The sequence below is a fragment of the Pyxicephalus adspersus genome, chromosome 1 (genome assembly GCF_032062135.1).
Source record: "Pyxicephalus adspersus chromosome 1, UCB_Pads_2.0, whole genome shotgun sequence".
Taxonomy (NCBI): domain Eukaryota; kingdom Metazoa; phylum Chordata; class Amphibia; order Anura; family Pyxicephalidae; genus Pyxicephalus; species Pyxicephalus adspersus.
The window spans coordinates 139,234,730-139,254,370 of record NC_092858.1 but is presented as its reverse complement, the minus strand read 5'-3'; the positions used below and the strand labels follow the sequence as shown (position 1 = coordinate 139,254,370).

At 37.9% G+C, this 19,641-nt stretch overlaps 1 protein-coding gene across 1 annotated transcript; it reads right to left on the bottom strand.

Annotated features, from left to right (window-relative positions):
- Positions 1–15,837: 15,837 nt before the first annotated feature.
- DNAJC30 (DnaJ heat shock protein family (Hsp40) member C30) lies at positions 15,838–19,576 on the bottom strand. Its single transcript, XM_072428861.1, has one exon. The coding sequence runs from the start codon at positions 19,508–19,510 to the stop codon at positions 18,674–18,676; it is 837 nt and encodes a 278-aa protein (XP_072284962.1). The 5' UTR covers positions 19,511–19,576; the 3' UTR covers positions 15,838–18,673.
- Between the last annotated feature and the right edge of the window lie 65 nt (positions 19,577–19,641).

Below are 19,641 nucleotides of genomic sequence, written 5' to 3'. Positions count from 1 at the left end.
TGCGTGCAGTGCAAGTCTAGCTCAATGTACACAATGTACACGTTTTAACTACCATGAACGAGGCTGTGCATACACCCACCTTGATGCAGATTTAGTTCTGCTTTAAGCTTACATTCAATTTATTGTATTTGCAGTTAAAGGCTTTTACTTTTAGTGTATTTATCCTTTAAATGTTCCCCCCTCAACCGAGTGGCAGCCACAACATTACGTACCTTATTGTTTACTGTGCTGCACTAAATGGAAACAAGCAGGAATATCCCAGCAGCTACTGCTGTTTTAGAAAATTGCACAGAAACCAACTAGCATACATAACTGAAGTCCAGATCAGGTTATTCTCTCTTACAGTAGCACCCAGCAGTAAAAGTGCCAGTCGGGCTTCTGTAATTGCAGGATACAGGCTGATAGGAGAGACCAGAATGTGCTGAATTGCTAACGTGTGTGTTGCTGCTTCTTTGTTCTCCATTCAACAGTCTGAAAGTGACGGGATGACACCACTGTATAATCGGTGTCACTCCTCTGTCTTGCAAGTGTGAATGACTTACAAATGTGGCTGAAAAAATAAAGGTATCTTTTACAGATAAGTTTCAGTGTTCAACCCAGATTTTTTTTTTAAGCCGGGTGGGAAGAAATTGTAGGTGGGTGGCAGCCCCTGTATTTTGACCCAACTTTTCAGTAACCACCAAAAACATCTGGGGTAATAAACGAGGCTGGGGAGAACACAGAGTTCATATGTGTGCATTTAGCAGTTTGTCTGCCCTACAGCCCTAAATTCCTTAACTGTTCATTGGCTACTATGGGTTACACACTTTGCATGCCCCTATTACTTTGATAAATCATAAGTTATTATTATTAATACACAGTATTTATATAGCGCCAAAAGTTAATTTTATATTGTCTTTTCACTTAAGTAGCATTACAGTAAAATGTGTCATAAAATTAAAATATGTTAAATAAATTTAGGAGTAGCCTGTAACAGTCCAGCCAAAAAAAAAAAAAAGAAAAAAAGTGATGTCAATGACAGGTGAACTCCAGTTAAATAAGTATAAGTTTTGTGTTACATTTACATTCAGGCTGTATTAATGGTAATTACTTGATATGCTACAAAATATGTAGTTTCTAAAATGTATGTGTGATGGTGGTCAATTCAAATTGGCTGTGCATTTTCTTGGAAGAAATAGTATGGGTAAATATAACAATATAACTCTTTAGTTCAGTAATATGACTTGTCAAATGTTCTTAAATGTTTTCCAAGTTGGCTTTTGTACTTAATTTTAGTTAAAAATAGTTTTTTTTTATTTCATTTCCCCACACCACCTGAAAGGCGATTTACATTGGGATTGTGTGCTATGTAAAATGAACTAGAAAAGTGTTTAGCTGAGTTTTATAAAGGAAAAAACTGAAAATTATCACTTGTAGTCCAAAGATCACTTGTAGTCCAGGAGGTGGGGTAGTGATATGGGCCCTCAAATTACTTTTATTTTCATCTGTCAAATAGCACTTGGAGCAAAATAGCCGTATATATATATATATATATATACATATATATATATATTTAGCTAGTAATAGTTAATCATGTTCATTTTCTCTTTTTCTCTAATGTTGAAGTTTCAATACTTATCCTATGGGCTATCTAATGAGCCTCAGTAAGAAAGCTAGGAATATAAAGTTACACTGCTCACTTAGTGGCCTTAATCCAATCACCATGCGGTCATTAAATGTGTTAAGCAGATGCTGATTGTCCAAGATCATGTAAATCTCTCCTATAAGTGATTAAACCTTTTCAGTATTGCAGAACAAGTCTATTTGAATGTGGCTAACTACTATTATTATACTGTATTTAGTGTATTTGAAAGCCATTTATCCAGGTTATAGTATATGTGTCTAGTAGTAGTAGTTAGTCACATTTAACTGGACTTATTTTTGTATTGTTGATGACATTTTGTAGCCTTGGATCATCCTGAAGAAGCATCTTGGATAGGGTGCAAAACTTTTTCAACATTATAAAATGTTAAACAATAAAAATAACAATTTTCCCAGTGTTGTACCATCAGCAAAAAATATTTTTGGTGGAAAGAGTAACCACAGATGGACCGCTACTTTCACACCATCACATGAAAATTTTCTTTCTCCTAAAGCTTCTTTGAGTGGTCCAAAATGGTGGAAATCAAGACTTTAGGTTGGGTGTTCTATAATCATAGACGACTCTACGAGAGAGAACATCATCCCTATACTTGGTGCACTTGCTGTGATAAATTTATATTCCCAGCACACCTTCTGCCCACAAAAGTCATATGACAGAACGCTGTTCCGTTTTGGTGCTATTTATATGTTTCTCAGCCATCTTCACCCCAGCGTGACAGCTGGGGTCAGCTGGCTTGCCATACAGACTGGTCACATGACACTGTCAGACACGACCAATCACAGCTCTTTCCGCCCTTTCTGTTTCCAACAAAATTATAAAATTTTGGGAACTTTTGAGGACCCCTTCTATGAATGAAAACCTTCACAGTTCCTAAATTCGTGTTTCAGCTGTGCATTTTGGAGGTTCCCTAGTGTTGCACTAGAATAAATTATGTATGCTGTAATTGCATTACAAACGTTCTAGAACATTGAGTAGAGGCAGCTCTACTCAATTCTCCAATTTCCTTTTTTAAATTCTAATCTTCCTTACACATTTCTATGACAAATTTTGACCTGCTTTAGAAAAATTCAATCTTGAATCTGATTATCTGCTTGACAATTCTTTTTCTTCCTCCAGTTTTTAACGGATTTTTCTACAGCTCATGAGTATTTTTCCCGATCTCAAGCCCAGCTGGTGAATTGTGGCCTCAAACATAAATTGTTAAAACTGGGTGAATCATTTCTGCTGTTATATACTTTGTATGAACCAGAGACATTCTTACATTTCCACCATGCACGGGTTTATTTGGTGATATTTTTTCATTACTTACACTCTTTTTGTTTTTAACTAGGCTGTCTTTTGGCAATATTGTTTTGTAAAAATTATTTTCTTTTTCTTTTTTTTGTAAACTATAAACAAAAAAGAGTAAACATTTGAAAATGCATTTTTATTTATTTTGATCTGCATTGGTTTATAAAAGTTTTACTGTAAATAAAAAGTATAGAGTTTGTTCTATAATTTGTTACATTTAATATGACATTAAATATATGTTTTTGGTACAAAGCATGAAAAAGTTATTTGCAAATTAAAGAATAATTTTGTACATTTTATAGCACCAAATTAAGTAACAAGCAAACTAATGAAGAAAATTTTTAATGGTAACAAAATAGAAACAAAAATAAATCAGCAGAAAAATAATATCTGAAAGGAAAGGACAGAGAAATGTAGGACTGTCTGGGGTAACTAAGGAGATAGTGTTGACCCCATGGTCTAAATACTTTTTAAATAACTTTTATTACTTCTGATAAGGCTACGTACACACGTCAGATGATTCCCAGTCGCCAGACGAGTATCGGACGAGAATCTGACATGTGTACACCACTCGTCCGACGTTGTTTATGGTGCCGTCCTGTCAGATCCGTTAAGGATGAATGACTAATACAAGTAAATTGGAGAGAGTTCAGCAGGGTGCTGCTTGCTCATTCTCCCCCCTCCCCTTTCCATAGAGTAGAACAACACTGTATGTACAGCAGTCGTTCATGCATCTTTCAGTTTTCTGTTGGAAAGGATCGTGAAGGATCCTTTCCATGTGTCTTTGCAGCCTAAAACTTTCCTGGCAGTGTTTATAAGTTGTCCCAACTCTTGTCACTGTTGCTTGACAGCTAAAGACAGCAAAATAATAATTTGAATTCATATATTAAATACTGTTATTACTTGTACCTAAATGCAACCTTTCAGAGCAGATCCACTCTCTTGCATCATACTAGCAAAGGACCAGGAAACATGATATATTCCCCATATTTGTTAGCCGTGGGCACTGCAATGGATTGATTTTCAGCATTTTGAGTCCACAGTTTCCAGCAGTTGATAGCCTACCAGTAGATGACTGACCTATCATCCACTATCTGCTCTATCATTTGAACAGTCAAGTGAATTCGATAGATGGCTTGCCAGGCATTGCAACCACTACCGTGTAGATCTTGCATTTTCAGATTCTTGTTGTAGTGTTGGTTGTCTCATGCAGGAAGTTGAACAAATTTGTGTAAATGCTATGTACAAAAATGTGGTTTTAGGCTTCCAATTATTTTGCGGTTGAGAAGTGATAACTGCATTGCTTTACAATAATCTGTACACGTTCATAAATTACGCTAATAGAACTAAAGACTTAGAAGTTAAAATTTTCAGTATTTCTTTAATTTCAAAAACAATTAAAGCATTGTAAATTATAACTCTCATTATTACACAACTGTCATATACCATGAATAAATGTAAGTGAAGAACAAAATATCTGTAATGTGCAGATTCACTATTTTATTTTCTAACCTGAAATCTAAATGTGTGCACTAGATGGCAAGAAAGATATCCCTGTTTTGTTTTCTTTAAATCAGTCAGATTATGTTTAAAGAGTTACCATTATCAGTCTATAAAAGTTAAAAGTGAGAACAAGTTGCAATTGATGACAAATGTAATTTGTCTAGTGCAGGTTAGATAGTGAAACCAAGCACATTGTTCAAATGTTTCTTTTGTTGTTTTCAACAAATTCAATGATGGATAAAGAAAAAAGCATAACATGTAGCCATGCATGTACCAAGAGAAATAACAAGCTATTTATTAGTTCCACTGTCCTTTTTTTCGGGTACCAGGACCTTAAACTTGCTTTTGTACACAATGCAGTAACATTTTAAAATTGGAAATTTACAGTCAGTTGCAAATAGTGCATTAAAACCTGTTGGTGCTTGAGCTCAAAGTATGGAAACTACAAGTTCACATTAGCTGATATATAAAAATATATTCTTTTTTGATGAATAATTTTATTCTAGCTATTGTAGTTTTACCACAAACATGCAGAATGAGGAATATCCAACTACTGTGAATATAAAATAAACACCATAGAACAGTGTTTCTCAACCTGGGTTCCTCCGGAGGTTACTAGTGGTTTCTTGAGCAATTTGTGCCTCTCAGGTTAGTTTATGTGAAATAATCAGGATGTAAATAAACTCCCCACAAAGTCTCCAGAATTAGACACTTACTGCAAATAAAATATTTTAGGCCCAAAATCACTCAATTTAAAAACCTTTTTTTTAACACTTCTTCAGATCAGCTGTATATGTGTATTACTTTGTACACAGGGTAGGGACTGTTGGAACTCGCTGTATCTGAGATGGGACCGTGGTCGCATTGGAGTATCTAAATCTTACCACTGGGTGCCTATAACACTCCCCAGAATACTGTTATCAATAGCAGCTTCAGCAGCTTGTTGGCAGGGCACTGGAAGTGACCACTGGTAAAGTAGTAGAGCACATGTACATAGTTTGGATACTCAGTGATTGTGATAAAGTTTTAAAATAAAGATTTTCAACGTTCTCGGTAAAGTCTTGAATCTGTAATTTGGCCATACAAAGTTAGAGGGTAAGAAATTAGTCTTGTGGACCCAGAATTTCCAGGTATTTTTCTTCGCTCTCGAGTTAAATGAGGTGGAAGAGGAGTAAAGAGACGTGTGTGATGCTGGGAAGGGCAATATTTTTCTTTATCTTGCTGGGTAAAGCACATGTTCACTTATAGCTGCCACTGACAGCTGTAAGAAGAAGGCCCTTACATGTGCTTGAGAATCATTGAATCCTCAATGTCCAGGCCTTTTTATGATGGAAATCCTGACTATATGGCTTAATCTACATCTCTGTTTGTTGCTTAGACTCACAGACAACCTCATTAGCCATTGCTAAAAAATGGAAAGTGCTTTAAAGCTCAATTTATGATTAAGTAGCCCTGTCGATTGTGTGAATTTATGCTGATAAAAGACTGATAAATGTGTAAAGATTATACAAGTATCATTTCTTAAAATAGCACTGACTTTTGTTTTGTGTTATTTGTGAGGTTCCATAACTTAGTCTAGTATTACAGAGGACAGCAAGACAGCAGGGGTAAATTTTAGGTAAATATTTAAAACATGCAAAAAATTCTTATTGATCTCATCCATCATGTGATTTTGGTTTGTGAAATGAAGACTTTAATCAAACAGCCTGAATAAGGTAAAACAACAAAATACAAAAAATAACACATATTAGAAAGTTTAGTGAATTTTTGCATGTGGACCTGCCATTTAAAGCATCACTTACTAAAATAAATCCAAAGCATAGCAAACTCCACTGTTCTTAGGCATTACAGCTTCCAGCAACAATCCACATTTTTGAGGGTGTTGAAATTTTGCATACTCCCTGTGCTCCCTGGTTGCCAAACTGTGTGGTTTTGGGAGGATACAAATGCTAAAGACTTTGCTGGCCTAAGGACATTAGAAATCAGACTTGCTGCTCTCTGGAGAAGTAAGTATTCTCAGTCTTCTATCACAGAAGCCAAGCGTTGTTTTACATGGCTTCAGCATTCTCATGTACTAAGGAGAAGTGTGTGTTATCACCATAGGGTAAGGCCACTGGCACAGGAGCATCCGTTAGTCTTTAAATGTCCTTTCATCTCTAGCTTTAAGGGCTGAAGCTACATGAAAGTTCTGTAATTATGGCAGGAAATGATAGTTGGTGATCACTAGACAAGTAATGAGTTCTCTACTGACAGCTCTACTGACAGGCAGTCAGCTGCGTCCCCATAGTTAAGAATTAGTGGTAGTGTTTGTTGTTTGAGGATCTGGCATATTGGATTGCTAAACAACATGGCAAGACCCCTGTACAAAGACTAGTTTTTTTTTTTACCTGAAATTATCACAAATGTATGTTTATGTAAAAATCTGTATATGGGAAAAAAAATTTGTATAACTGTGGTTAACTATTTAGTGTGTTAGCAACTTCAGCAACAGAATAAGGTTGGCAAACAATGGATGGTGAACTTCTAGGGAATATTTTTTTTATATAATGTGTGTATATATAACTGATTTTCTTTATGCTTAGCTGCATTTTTATTTTTTATCATGAAATTAGCAGCAGACAAAAGACTATTTCATATTTATTATGGAATCTTACACTGAAATTCTACCTAGCGGTCTTTTTGAGCTGTCATTGAAGCCACCTTACCTTCCACCAGTCTCCATACAACCCAGCCAGAGGTACCTTGGCATAGAGCTATATTAAATCTAATATAATCATACTAATAAAATAATTCAGTGCTGCTCACAAGTAAAGAAAAAAAATGTCTTGGTTTAACCTTACATATTTACAATATAATTTCTGCTTTATCTTCTAAAATTTAGTTGGTAATTTGTCCAAAGCAATAGTTCAGATAATAATAATGATGATAAAAATGATGTTTATAAATTAGGGATTGTTGGTGGTGAACAAGAAGCCCTGGGTCTATCAGAGCTAAATAGTCCATTGGAGTGTCTATATTAGCTAAGTATTAGGATCAATACAGAGCTGTCTAGAGGCACGAGACATGGGTTGGAATGGCCGGCACAATCCAACCAACAAAAGGTCTTTTTTACAGTAATCTTTGAGCTAATGAGAATGCTTAGAATGACTATACATATTAATTTTTGTAGAAGAGGACAGGACAGTTATCTGTGGCACCAGCCCAATCCCCGGGCATACGAGAGTAGGCAGCTGGTTCGGCAAGATTGGGCAATGACCACCCCATGCTTATGGATGCTTTTTGAACCTATGACATCCCACCAGCATAATGTTTGCTAAAACAAGAATATAGAAAAGAATACAATGAGAACACTCATGATAACTGGACACTGGCATCATAATATTAACAGCAATTTTTTAACCTCATAAGTCATAGTAAAAATACTTCATTTGGACCTGTGGAACATTACATTGTTGTTGTGTATAATGAGTGTGAATTGAGGAATGGGTCCATGGAACCATGAAGTGCCCACTATCATTTTGGAAGTACTGCAGTGTGTCATTTTCCCTTCCCGTATTTATGAACCATCCATTGTTCTTGATCTGTTATCAGATTCTAGAATGCCCTTGGTTACCCCTAGTATTTGCTTATTTTTGGACCTCTCAAACCAAACTCCCTATTACCAAAAAAGATGTTTTTTACTGGCCTAAGCTCCAGCCAGAGCTTTAAAATGGTCACTGGTGTGAAAGACCTGGAACAAGTTCAATGTTACTATCCTAGAACAGACCTTTACACATTTTTATGACTTCTTTATACAATTGTATGAAAAACTAGTTCTATGTATTGGTGATCCAGTTAGAATGGCAGGCTTAGTTACACTTATTTTCTAATTTTTACAATTGAAATCTGTTTCTACAGGAAAAGGTCAGAATATTACTTCCATTTGTATAGTATATATTGAGCCTCATGATCAAAATATCTGATAGAAAAGCAGATCTTTTTGTTCCAAATGCACTAGTTAAACACTAGTTAGACACTGTCTTCCATGTTTCTAGTGCAGCATGTGAGAATTTATTAGAGAATCTGTTGGGACTGTGGTCAATAAAAGAAATTTGTCCTTCAGACAACCCCACATAAGACCATAAATGTAAATGTGTCAAAAAGTACTAGATTTGGTATTCCTGACCAGGATGTCCTTAATGTGATATTACACTAAAGTGTTACATGTACACTCTAAAATACAATGTGAATTATGAAATATATTGTCATTTAGTTAAAGGAAAAGGGATTTTGCCCTGTTTTGATTGAACCTTAAAGCTGATTTCTGAAACTGGTGCACAAACTGAAGCATCGATGTAGCAGTAACCTATACTGACCAGTTATATTAAGCCTTTGTCTGTGTTAAGGTTAACATTTAGACTGCTGCAGTCATGTAAAGCACTGATATCAATGTTACTAGCCTCATCTACTGGTGAGTTAGGATCATCACCTCTCCAAACAAATGGCAGCTAAAACTTGGAAACAAATGCAATTATTAGCCAGGGAGGTGTGCCATTTAAGCTAGGAACAGCAGGGCAATGTAGCATAGCCATTGTATCTAAATTAAAGCTTACAGCATTGCATTTGCTGGCATTTTTATCAAAGGTTTTTGGTGTTTACAAGCCTTGTTTTAAAACTGGTCTTTCAGTGGTGTTATCCCTAGTGGCTGTCTTAATAATGTTATGTACAAATGTCAGATGATTTTCATCCAATATGATTGGTCAGGCTTGTCTTGGGTGACAATCTGATATGTGTACAATGGTCACCTGACCTCACTAACGGAGAGTCAAGGCTATACATTTCAGTGGAGAGGGGAACAGTGGGTTGCCGCTCGCTCGTCTTTCCCCTCCCCTCTCCATCAAAGGATTTGTAAAGTGAAATATATTACATCTTGTTTCATAGTTAAGCTCCAGATCCACCCACTTAGTAGAACAGGATACATGATAATAAACATATGCAGAGCATCAGCAGAACAGAACAGCACTGTGTGCACAGTGCTCATTTGTTCATCTGTAACTGTAAACTATCACAAAAGCTCATTTCCAGTGATCATCTAACGTACATTGCACATCTGTATGGGGCTTAGGAGCTTCCCTATGTTTTCTTATCTCAAATGGCTCCTACATATCTTGGACTACAGAATAGAGATCTGAGAGCGGCTAGTAGTTTTCTAAAAGAAACTGGTCAGGGTTGGGAAAACCCAATTTTTATTTGGAGGTTTTGGATAGAACATGGAAAAGTTAGAACCCCATCAGGTTTTAATGCTATCCAGGGCTGCATTAGGGAGATTTCCCTTCACTTTCTATGCTGGGGACAACATTTTATCGACAGGAAGAGGGGAAGCAGACAATAAAATGCTGGCCAAGGTTCTATCCTTCCCCTATTACTTTCTGTCCTAAAGAAAACCTTTTTACCAGATGGGAAGTAAAGGAATCTTTCCAAGGGAGCCCTGTAGCCCCTGTAAAAGCTGCCCGAAATTGTAATCCTTCTCTGGTGTATCCAAAACGTACAACTTTTCTATAGTTGAGTTAAAAATTTAAGAGTGGTGTAAGTTTCTAAGTTATTTTTCTGTATTTTTAGGGTCTTTAAAGGTATAAAACACAGATAAATGTGCAAATATTGCAGAGACGTACTGTGTGTTGTATTTTGTCTAGACATATGCTTTAAATTTTACCATGGGCCATGATGAGGATGGTTGATAAAAACTACTGAAAACTAATGGGAAACCCCATTGCCGTAGCTTTCATAAATCAGCCTAAGTGGCATTTAGACGTATAACTTTTATAAACACTTAGAACATACTAAATTATATTTGAAAATGATACCAATATGTACACTGGTTGTAGTGATGAAATCATGGAAGAGAATGACCATATACATTTTACATGTCAACATGGATGTGAATTTTTCATCCGTACAAGAACTTCTACAAGAATGAACACTGTTACTTTGGAAATTGATCCTTTATTACATTGTAGTATGTTCAGAGAACTGTAGGCTTTATTTTTCAGTGTCTGAAAGAAGAACTCTAGTTGTCACCTATAGCAGAATCTTGGCTATATTCATTCTACTTCAATGTACTAAGAAAATGAAAGGAAATGTTTACAAGTCAGACAGAGATTAATAAAGTCCATTGTGAGCAGGTGATCAATAGCATACAATTGTCGTTGTGTACGTGTGCTGATGAATGTTGATGTATACCTGTGCTTTGCAAGTGTGATTTGGCGAATACACAGTGACGTCTGCCAGTGTGTGGCAGGATCAATGCGTCTAGAATGTCGGTTTAGTGAATGCGGGGTGCGTGCAATGAGGCTCTGCAGATGTGGGTTCAGATGCCTCTCCTCTTGTTTCTGTGTGTACACTGCGTGTCACTCAGTCTGCGCAGTAGTTTGGTTGATGTAACTCTTTATGATCCTCTGATATATACAAATAAATCCTGTTTCTTTCTCATTTTGGTTTCCAATTTGTTTTGTCTGATTATTTTGGCGCTAAAACCCCACCAGAGATCTTCACCCTAAATGGTCCCCTTTAGCAGAATTTGTAACGGTACCGTCTCGGACATCTCTGCTCAGCAGGAGGGCCCAGTCTGCTCTCATTTCCTCTAATTGCTGCCCAGCTGTTTTCAGTTACACTCCTCACTCATTGACTAATTAGTGTGGTTAATGATCTGTGAACTTCAAAAAGGTTGCTTCAAACACCCATTATCCTGCCTCATTCCGCTTCTATAAACTGTACTGCAAGCTGACCACAAGTGACAGGACCCACAATGGCTAAGACTGCACTCACAATACCTCCATGGGTTGCTTTTCACGTGTGTGACACCAGTAAAAGAAAAGTTGTGATACAAAGAACCACAACACTTTCCATATTTTATGTAGTTTCCAGGTTTCAGCATTACATATTTTATAATATGCACCTTAACTATGTGACTATTTAAAGTTTATTTCTGTCACAACTAAATCAGCAGAAGCTACATGTCTGTAACTCCGTTATATTTTATATTTTTGTTGTTCCATATTGTTGAGTCTTTTGAACAAAATATGTAACTGTACATGCTATTGCTGATGTGTCAATACTATTATCCCTATTAGAAATATATAAATACATCTTTAGGTATCAAAAACTTTGTTTAGAATATTGATGGGGTGATTAGAAGCCCTCTAGTCATCACTTATCTTTCTCTATAAACATGTTATAAAAGTAGGTGTAGGTTTGATTGTGGGAAATTCCCATTATTATTATTATTATTATTATTATTAATAATAATAAACAAGATTTATATAGCGCCAACTTATTACGCAGTGCTGTACAATAAATAGGGGTTGCAAATGACAGACACAGGCAGTGACACAGGAGGAGGAGAGGACCCTGCCCAGAAGAGTTTACAATCTAGGAGGTTAGGGGGAGCCCAGTATTACCAACAGACAACAAACCTCATTGCTTTATTTCTCCAAATCACAAAAATACCTTTTCCACAAAAATAATGTTAATCTTTATTTTCACCTAATTTCTAAGCACTATCATGGCATTGTGTCATTGAAGCTCACAAGATACCTTCAAAATGGTACACTAACATCAACCTCATTGCAACTTTCCTGGGCTTATTCTGTACAGTATTGTTAGTTGCACTTAAAAGTTTACTTTAAAGTAATGGCTGTTGCTTGTTACATATAGCATGTGAGGACTTTAGTGGGGTGAACCTAATATTGTGAAGATCCCTCTTGTACCACTAAAATGACTCCACAGGACCTCTGGAGCGTCCTATGGTGTCTGAAACCAAGACATTAGTATCAGATCTGGGTCCAATAGCCGGTCTCTTCCCATAGTGGATCCAGATGTTTTTTTATCCCTAAATTACTTTAAAAAATTATTTATTAGACCAGGTAACCTATTGCACCTTGGTTCAGTTCTCATACTCATATGCCCATTGTAGCCTCTTTCAGCAGTGGTCAGGGGTCATCATAGGAACTCTGACTGGTCTGATGCATTGTTTTTTTATGCTACAGTAGTTTTCTGTTAGTATGTGGCACCCAAGAACATCTGCTCTAATTAATTAGTTATCCTTCTTTGAACCACGTTTGTTGGTAATAACAACTGCATGTTCAGGATTGTGTAGATTCCCCTAGAGCCGCCAAAACGACTCGGACGTATGGAGACGTAGACCATGCACACCAATGAGCCTTGGACACCCATGACCCTGTTGCTGATTTACTGGTTGTCTTTACATAGGCCACCTTTGGTAGGTACTGTACTAATTACTGCATAATAGAAACACCCAACCATACCTGCTGTTTTAGAGATGCTCTGACCCAGATGTTACGACAACACAGTTTGGCCTTTGACAAAGTTGCTCAGATCTTAACACTTGTCTATTTTTATTGCTTCTGACACATTACCTTCAAAACCTTACTATTCACTTGCTGTTGAATATGTCTCTCCCCTTCACAGGTACCATTGTAACTAGATTATATGTTATTTACTTGTTTAATGTTTTGTATTCTTTAGCCACATTCGTATGTAAGTTAAAGGAGGGTTCATCCATCATTATTCTCCTTTTGTGCCTGCCACAGGCTGTAAAGATGCTGGGTAGAAAAAGCGGTATAGTCAAATCAGCTTGACTCATTTTTTTTTGTGTTTTGTGCAGTCATTGTGCAGTCTTTCAGTGCATTTATCTTTTGTGTTGCATACATCATTTACTGTCCTTTTATTTCAATATTTGGGCTCATTTGAGGAGTGAAAGCCGTGAACACACAAACAACACAGGTATGGAAATAGAAAAATAGCCATATGAAGAAATCAGCAGGAAGACCTGATCACATCCCTCAAAATGTGATCCAAGTAAATGACAAAATAATAAAGGTTTTCGGAAAGATGTATAAAGTATGTGCTCAGCATTGTGCAGTTATCCATGAACTGGCACCAGGTAAGTTTCTGATTTCCAAAGGCTGATGGGAGATTTGGTGTCGTTTTCACATATAAAAACTGACAATAAAATTCCTTATTATCTTATCTGTTTCATAGCTGGATTTGTAGTTGAGTATTATTCACCAATTGCTAGCTCACTTTCCATAAAAAATTAGTTCTTTATGTATGCTGAGTTAACATAAAGCTCTTGAAGAGGAGTCGGGAAACCTAAAAAAATGTCATTGACAGAAGCATTGCATCTTTGGAAACAAAATTTGAAGAGTTTGGTACTCTGGCAGAGGAATGGCCAGTGTTTGTTTCGCTTTTGTATTATTTTTTTTTTATTGGGGTTATGTTTTTATAGATGAAGAAATGTATTTACTGAACATATGGACCCCGTTTTACATACAGCACAGACATCTAAATGTAACTTTTCTAACCCATGAACAGAAATGTTATACAGTGCGGTTTACCGGTCCCTAGATGTAGTGGCTCCATTATCTTTCCATTTTAAACCCCAACTGTTGATCCTGCCAAAGACACACTTTCGTCCCACTATCTTGCTTTACTGTATCCATGAAGGAGCAGCATTGTCACCCCAGGCTGCTCTCCTGATTCAAACCACTCATCTTCAAAACATATATGGAGGTGGTGTTCTGTAGTATACTGGAGATCTAGGCAGGGCTCATTACCTGGCAAGGTTTCAGAAAGGCAGACAGTCACCGAACTTCTATCAGGATCTCCACATTTTTTCTGTATGTTCAGTTTTAGAGAAAAAAAAACAACAGCAAAATATACATATATTGTAGAGATTTAGTACATTTTTAAGTTATTTTGCCAGATGTTAAATTGAGGTTAATCAGAATTGTGCTGCCAAGCTGGGCATACCTTTTTATTTTGCTTTTTATATCCATCTATTAGTATTCACTTTCCTCAGATCTGAGCTTTGCAAAGCTGCAGGGGAATGCCTGACCATTCAGTACTGCATATCTTCTAGAAAAGCCTGCCCCTAAAAAAGGATCATCATGCTAGGTTACTGTGTGTTATTGGGCAGCACCTGGAACACCCAATGGTCCATTATGCATGATAAGCGTTTTTATTTCTATACAAAGCTGAACACTCAAATTCAAAGATTCACTGTGCATATAGGCAACTCATAACTGCCCACAAGATATACTGGCATACAAACACTGGTTAATGTGGAATGTACCTCACAGACCAGGGAGGTGATCCTGGTCCTGAATCCTACCCCCACTGTAGCACTACAGTAAAATTTTCCACTAAGCACGGCCTATCCAAAGCCCTAACCCCTTTTTAAAAATATTTTTACCTGACTTTGAAATATATTAAAGAGGTAGAATGTCCCCGTTTGCAGGTTTCTAAGGGCTAGGATGTGCACTAAGCATTTTTTCACCATTATCGGTCTGTAATATTGGGCCTTGTTTATTATTTTCTTCAAGACTAGAGAAAATAGACTACCCCTAGGGAAAAACTTTGGAGCCTGTGCCTATGTAATACAAGACCACAGTGAATTATTAAAAGGTCAGTGAAATAGCAGATCTCCTATTGTTATGTGCAGATGTCTGTAGTGCTATATTTTTGTAATAAATCATACTTCTTGCTGCACTTTCATGGAGAAGACTAATTACACTATTGCAAGCTTTCCATAATTCTCACGGTTATCTGCTTTTCTGGTCTGCCCCAACAGAAATAGGTTTTTATAAAACGCAGTTCCAATTTTGTTTGGTCATCATGATCTATCTTAGTCCTGCAGAACCTTAGTAAATCAGGCCCATTGACTTTGCTGTGGATGTACTTTTACTGGGTAAGACCTACAGCCATGCAGCAACATTTCTTATTACTTGGTGTGAAGTGAACACAGGTGGTACCAGAACCATGATTTTGGTGTCATCTGGCAGGGATCACAGCATAAAGAATCCAAAGGCTTGTAATTTGTTTTTAGGTGAATTCACTTTTTTGATCCCTAAAGTGCACCTATAGACATTTCAGGAAGTTTTGCTAAGATTTTTCCTTGTTTAAAAAATTAGAGGTCATAGGCTTGCCTATAGCATCCTTCATATGTGTTCTCAGAATTTGGCTCCTTATAACCAATGATAAGTCCTTGCGGTGGCTTTTCCCAGCCTATTCCACCGCTGTTATTCATGGTAAGCATTGGGACACCACTGACATTATAGTCTTCCTAAATAATATGTTACCCTTGGTTAGAGAGGAACAGGCCGCTTCTCTGAACAGGTCTGCCAGGTGTTTATCTGGGCAGTCTCTCTCTCTGCCATACTCTCTCCTGGGCATAGTGTCCTGGCACAGATTTTTCACATCTTTTCCCAAGGAAACCCAATCCACCATTCACAGTGGAATATGTTTGGTTCCTTCTACGTGGTGCAATATAAATCAAATACTAAAAATGTACAATTTCATTCTGTGGCCACACTAGGCAATATCATAACTCATACAACCAAAAGTAAGATAACCTGAAATTCTTTAATCACTTATATGTTACCGGTTTACATGACTGAGTATTTCTGGATGTAATATTTACTGTTTACACAAACTGTCACAATAAATAGTAATAAAGTGCAGCAGCAATGTTTATGGATGTGAGAAAGGCACAAATCCACTGTACATTCCTTATATACAGCTGATAAAACATATCATCCAATCTTTTTATGGACATTAAACAGCAACATAGTCAGAAACAGGCCACCTATAACTTAGCTTCATAATAGGCCTGAAAAAGGGAATCTTCATGAAGAAGAATGTGAGAGAAACATCAGTTATAAATAATCACTATCAAGGTATTTCAGTGTTTTTCAACCAGGGTTCTATAGAGGGTACCAGAGGTTTCCTGAGCAATTTGTGACTCTCAGGTCAGTTTAAGTGACACCAATTATCTTTTTTGGCTATCCATAAGGTTGACACAGCAATGTAAGAAGCATTCTTCTCACTCAGACTTCAAAGTTATTTCAAGGTTTCCCCTATGTTAAAAAAAGTTGAGAAAGGCTTTTCTAACATTAGTGACTTCAGTCTTTAAACTGACCCCATCTAATTCACTGTAAATCACATCATTGGCCTAAAGCCATCGTGCTGCTTGGAAGTCACAGAATGGCTGTGCTTACATCAAGTAACAACAACATACATAACATACAAGTTTCTCACAAAGCTCCTTGCTGTGTCAGAGTTCCCGTATTTATCTTGCAGCACCATATATAAATATCAATCTATGTACTTTGGACATTGAAGAAAGTCTGGTTATCAAAAGTGCCTCGTGCTATAAATGTTTACATGTTTTTTTTCCCTCTGATTAGACGTAGCACTGTCATTATCAGTCTTTGATGAAATTAAAACAAGAGACACAGACATTATACTAACTAAAATCTTAGACAGTCAAATAATATTTAAAACCAAACCTGTCACAAAACCCGTACAAGCAGAGATGAAAAGTGAAAATTGGATGTCTAAGTGATCAGTAGATGCAGAAATATAGGAAGGTAGAAGGATATATAAATCTCAGCAGCCAATCACATTACGGGGTCAATAGGGAGCCAGAACATGCTGAGATTTATACAGAAATTCTATCTATAACTCTTAATCTATGGATCTTTTTGGCACAGTTTTCATTTAAGGTAACCTCTGTGCATGCATTTTCGTTAAGGCGACTAGCCCAAATGTTTACCAGGTTCACTAGAAATCAGGAGGTAAGGTTATGTACACACGTTAGATTTTTGTTGTTGCTCCCCAAAGTTGCTTGTTAGAGACGAGCATCATCGGATGTGTGTGCGTAGCCTAAAGGACTTGTTTTTCTCTCAATTGTTAACTTGTACTAAAAGTCCCAACACCAAGACACATACACACACAGACTGATTTAGGGGAATTAAAAGACTGCAGAGATCCCAGGACATTTAAAAGAGTGGGAAGCCCTGTCAATGCAATCACATGTTCCAACCAGCATTTAAATCACATTCCACCAAATGTGATGGTCTGTAGACTCTGTGTCTAACTACAGCCTTCACGTCTATAGATAAACAGGGAAAAAGAAGCCAATGCACTTAATTTGTAAAGTCTACCTTAGAATTCAATGGACACTTGTACCGATGCTGGGGGAACGTGAGGCTGGCACTGCAACCATATCAGGCTTGCAATGCAGTCAGATCTGACCCACCTCCTCATGCCAACACATCTGGGTCATGCTCAACCTTTGACTAGCCAATACCAGACTTGACGTGTGCCAGGCTTGCTGTCCTTTTTTACTATTTTCCCCAGAATATTTGTTAAGCTGCAGGCAGGTATGAGCCCCAGTACTGTGACCTGATTTTTCAGTAACGACCCAAAAGCAGCCAGGTGGTTTCTGAAAAGTACTGGGTGGTGCGCCCGGCTTTAAAGAGCTGGTGAGAACTAATTTTTTTTTTTTTATCATGTTAGATATGGTGTGGCCTAATTCCATTTATCTGAAAAAGTCAACAAGTATAAGGAGGGTGTCCTCTGCAGGTGTTTTAACAGAAACGATCTTTAAGGCTACCTACACACATCAGATGATTTGTAGTGTTTCAGGGCTAGTATCGGATGGGAATCATATGTATGTACAGCGGTCGTCCAACATTGTTCATGGATCCGTCCTGGCGGATCGATGACAGCAGGGTGCCGCTCTGTTGTTCTCACCCCTCCCCTCTCCATAGAGCAGAATGGCGCTGTATGTACAGCACTCGTTCATGTATCTTTCAGTCTTTTGTCGTTGGAAAGGATCCTGAAAGATCCTTTCCAATGACAAAAGTCGAACGTGTACACAGCCTAAGAGTGTAAGTTGGTCAAACCAAAAGATACCTTTATTATCGGCTACAGCTTGTTGTTGGAAAGACAAGTTGTCTTTAGATGTTGTATAACACAAATATTTTCTTTGCCAATCAACCACCCATGCTTTAGGTGTCCCTCACATTACTATATAATATTGTTGATATTTTTCAGAACAGTGAGTGTCGCACAAATCAAATACTTTATCAGCTAGTAAAAAGCCATTCTAGATAACGTTCTTATTTCAGATTTCACATTTTGCCTTCTTCTCAGGGAAGACCGGCTCTGTCCTCCTGATTAACCAATCAGAATCTCCACTTCATTCTCTCCAAAAATGAAAAGTCAGATTGGTTACAAGGTGAAACCACAAACTTTAAAGACTTTTGTTTAGAATTCTCTCTAAAACCATTTCAAGTTAAACTCATTTAACAACCCCCTGAACAAGAACCCGCAATAAGATTTTGGATACGGGCCTAAACAAATCCAAGGAGTGGCGAATATGACAAGGATTTGTCATTCTTTCAGTGCTAAAAACAACAAGATGAAGGGTAGGAAAAAAACCACATTAGACACATCAACCATCCGGTTCATCTGCTTTGCCAAGCGCTGTTCCTCTTTTTGTTTCTCCATCTGTGCCCGTCTTTGCTTATAAAATTGCTCCCTTGCCAGTTGTTCTCCATAGTGCGCCTGGTAAAATGCATCAAAGTCAAACATTGGTTTGGCAGGGCTGAATGAGGTGCTGGATGTTTGTTTCTGGCCAGCGGTGTCTTTACGTGAAGGGCTGCTGCTCCTCCCGCTCGGTTTCCTGGCGTTGCGGACATCTTCCGGGCCCAAGATGCCGCGGTCATATTTCTTCCTCAGGCTGGTGGTGCCCAGGACGTGATAAGCTTCTGTGACCTGGCCAAAGCGCCTGGTGGCATCCTCATTGCCAGCGTTGCGGTCTGGGTGGTAGCGGAAGGATTGTTTATAATAAGCCGTCTTGATTTGGGATTGAGTTGCGTTGCCGGAGACCTCCAGGAGGTCGTAGTATCTGGTGCGGGTCGCGTACAGCGGCACCTCTGACCCCTGGGCACCATTGTTATTCCTTGTGCGGCGGCCATTTTCCTGAGCATAGAAGCGGGCCCCTGGCACGGCAATTTGTGGCATTTTGCTTGGCACCCACATACATTGGCCCCTGGGAATAGTGGAGGGCCACAATGTGCACTTCTTGTTTTTTTCTCTAGGACATACAACGGGAGCCAAACAAGTTGAAGCCTGGACAGCCCCCCGAGCCCGGCTACTCGCCTTTACATCTTCTACACCCAGAAGCTGAGCACTTCTCCCCAACAACCTCAGCCTGACCTCCGCCATGTTTACCGGAGCAGAGGCCGGCGTCTATCAGCCAATAGCCAACAGACGGGCGAGGTTCCGCTATCATACATTCCAAGCGTCCTTCCAATTGGTAGTCAGTCAAATCTCTCAGTATTCTTAGCCAATAAAAT

Excerpts from the sequence above, each read along its gene's own strand:
- DNAJC30 (XM_072428861.1), bottom strand. The coding sequence starts at position 19,510 with ATGGCGGAGGTCAGGCTGAGGTTGTTGGGGAGAAGTGCTCAGCTTCTG.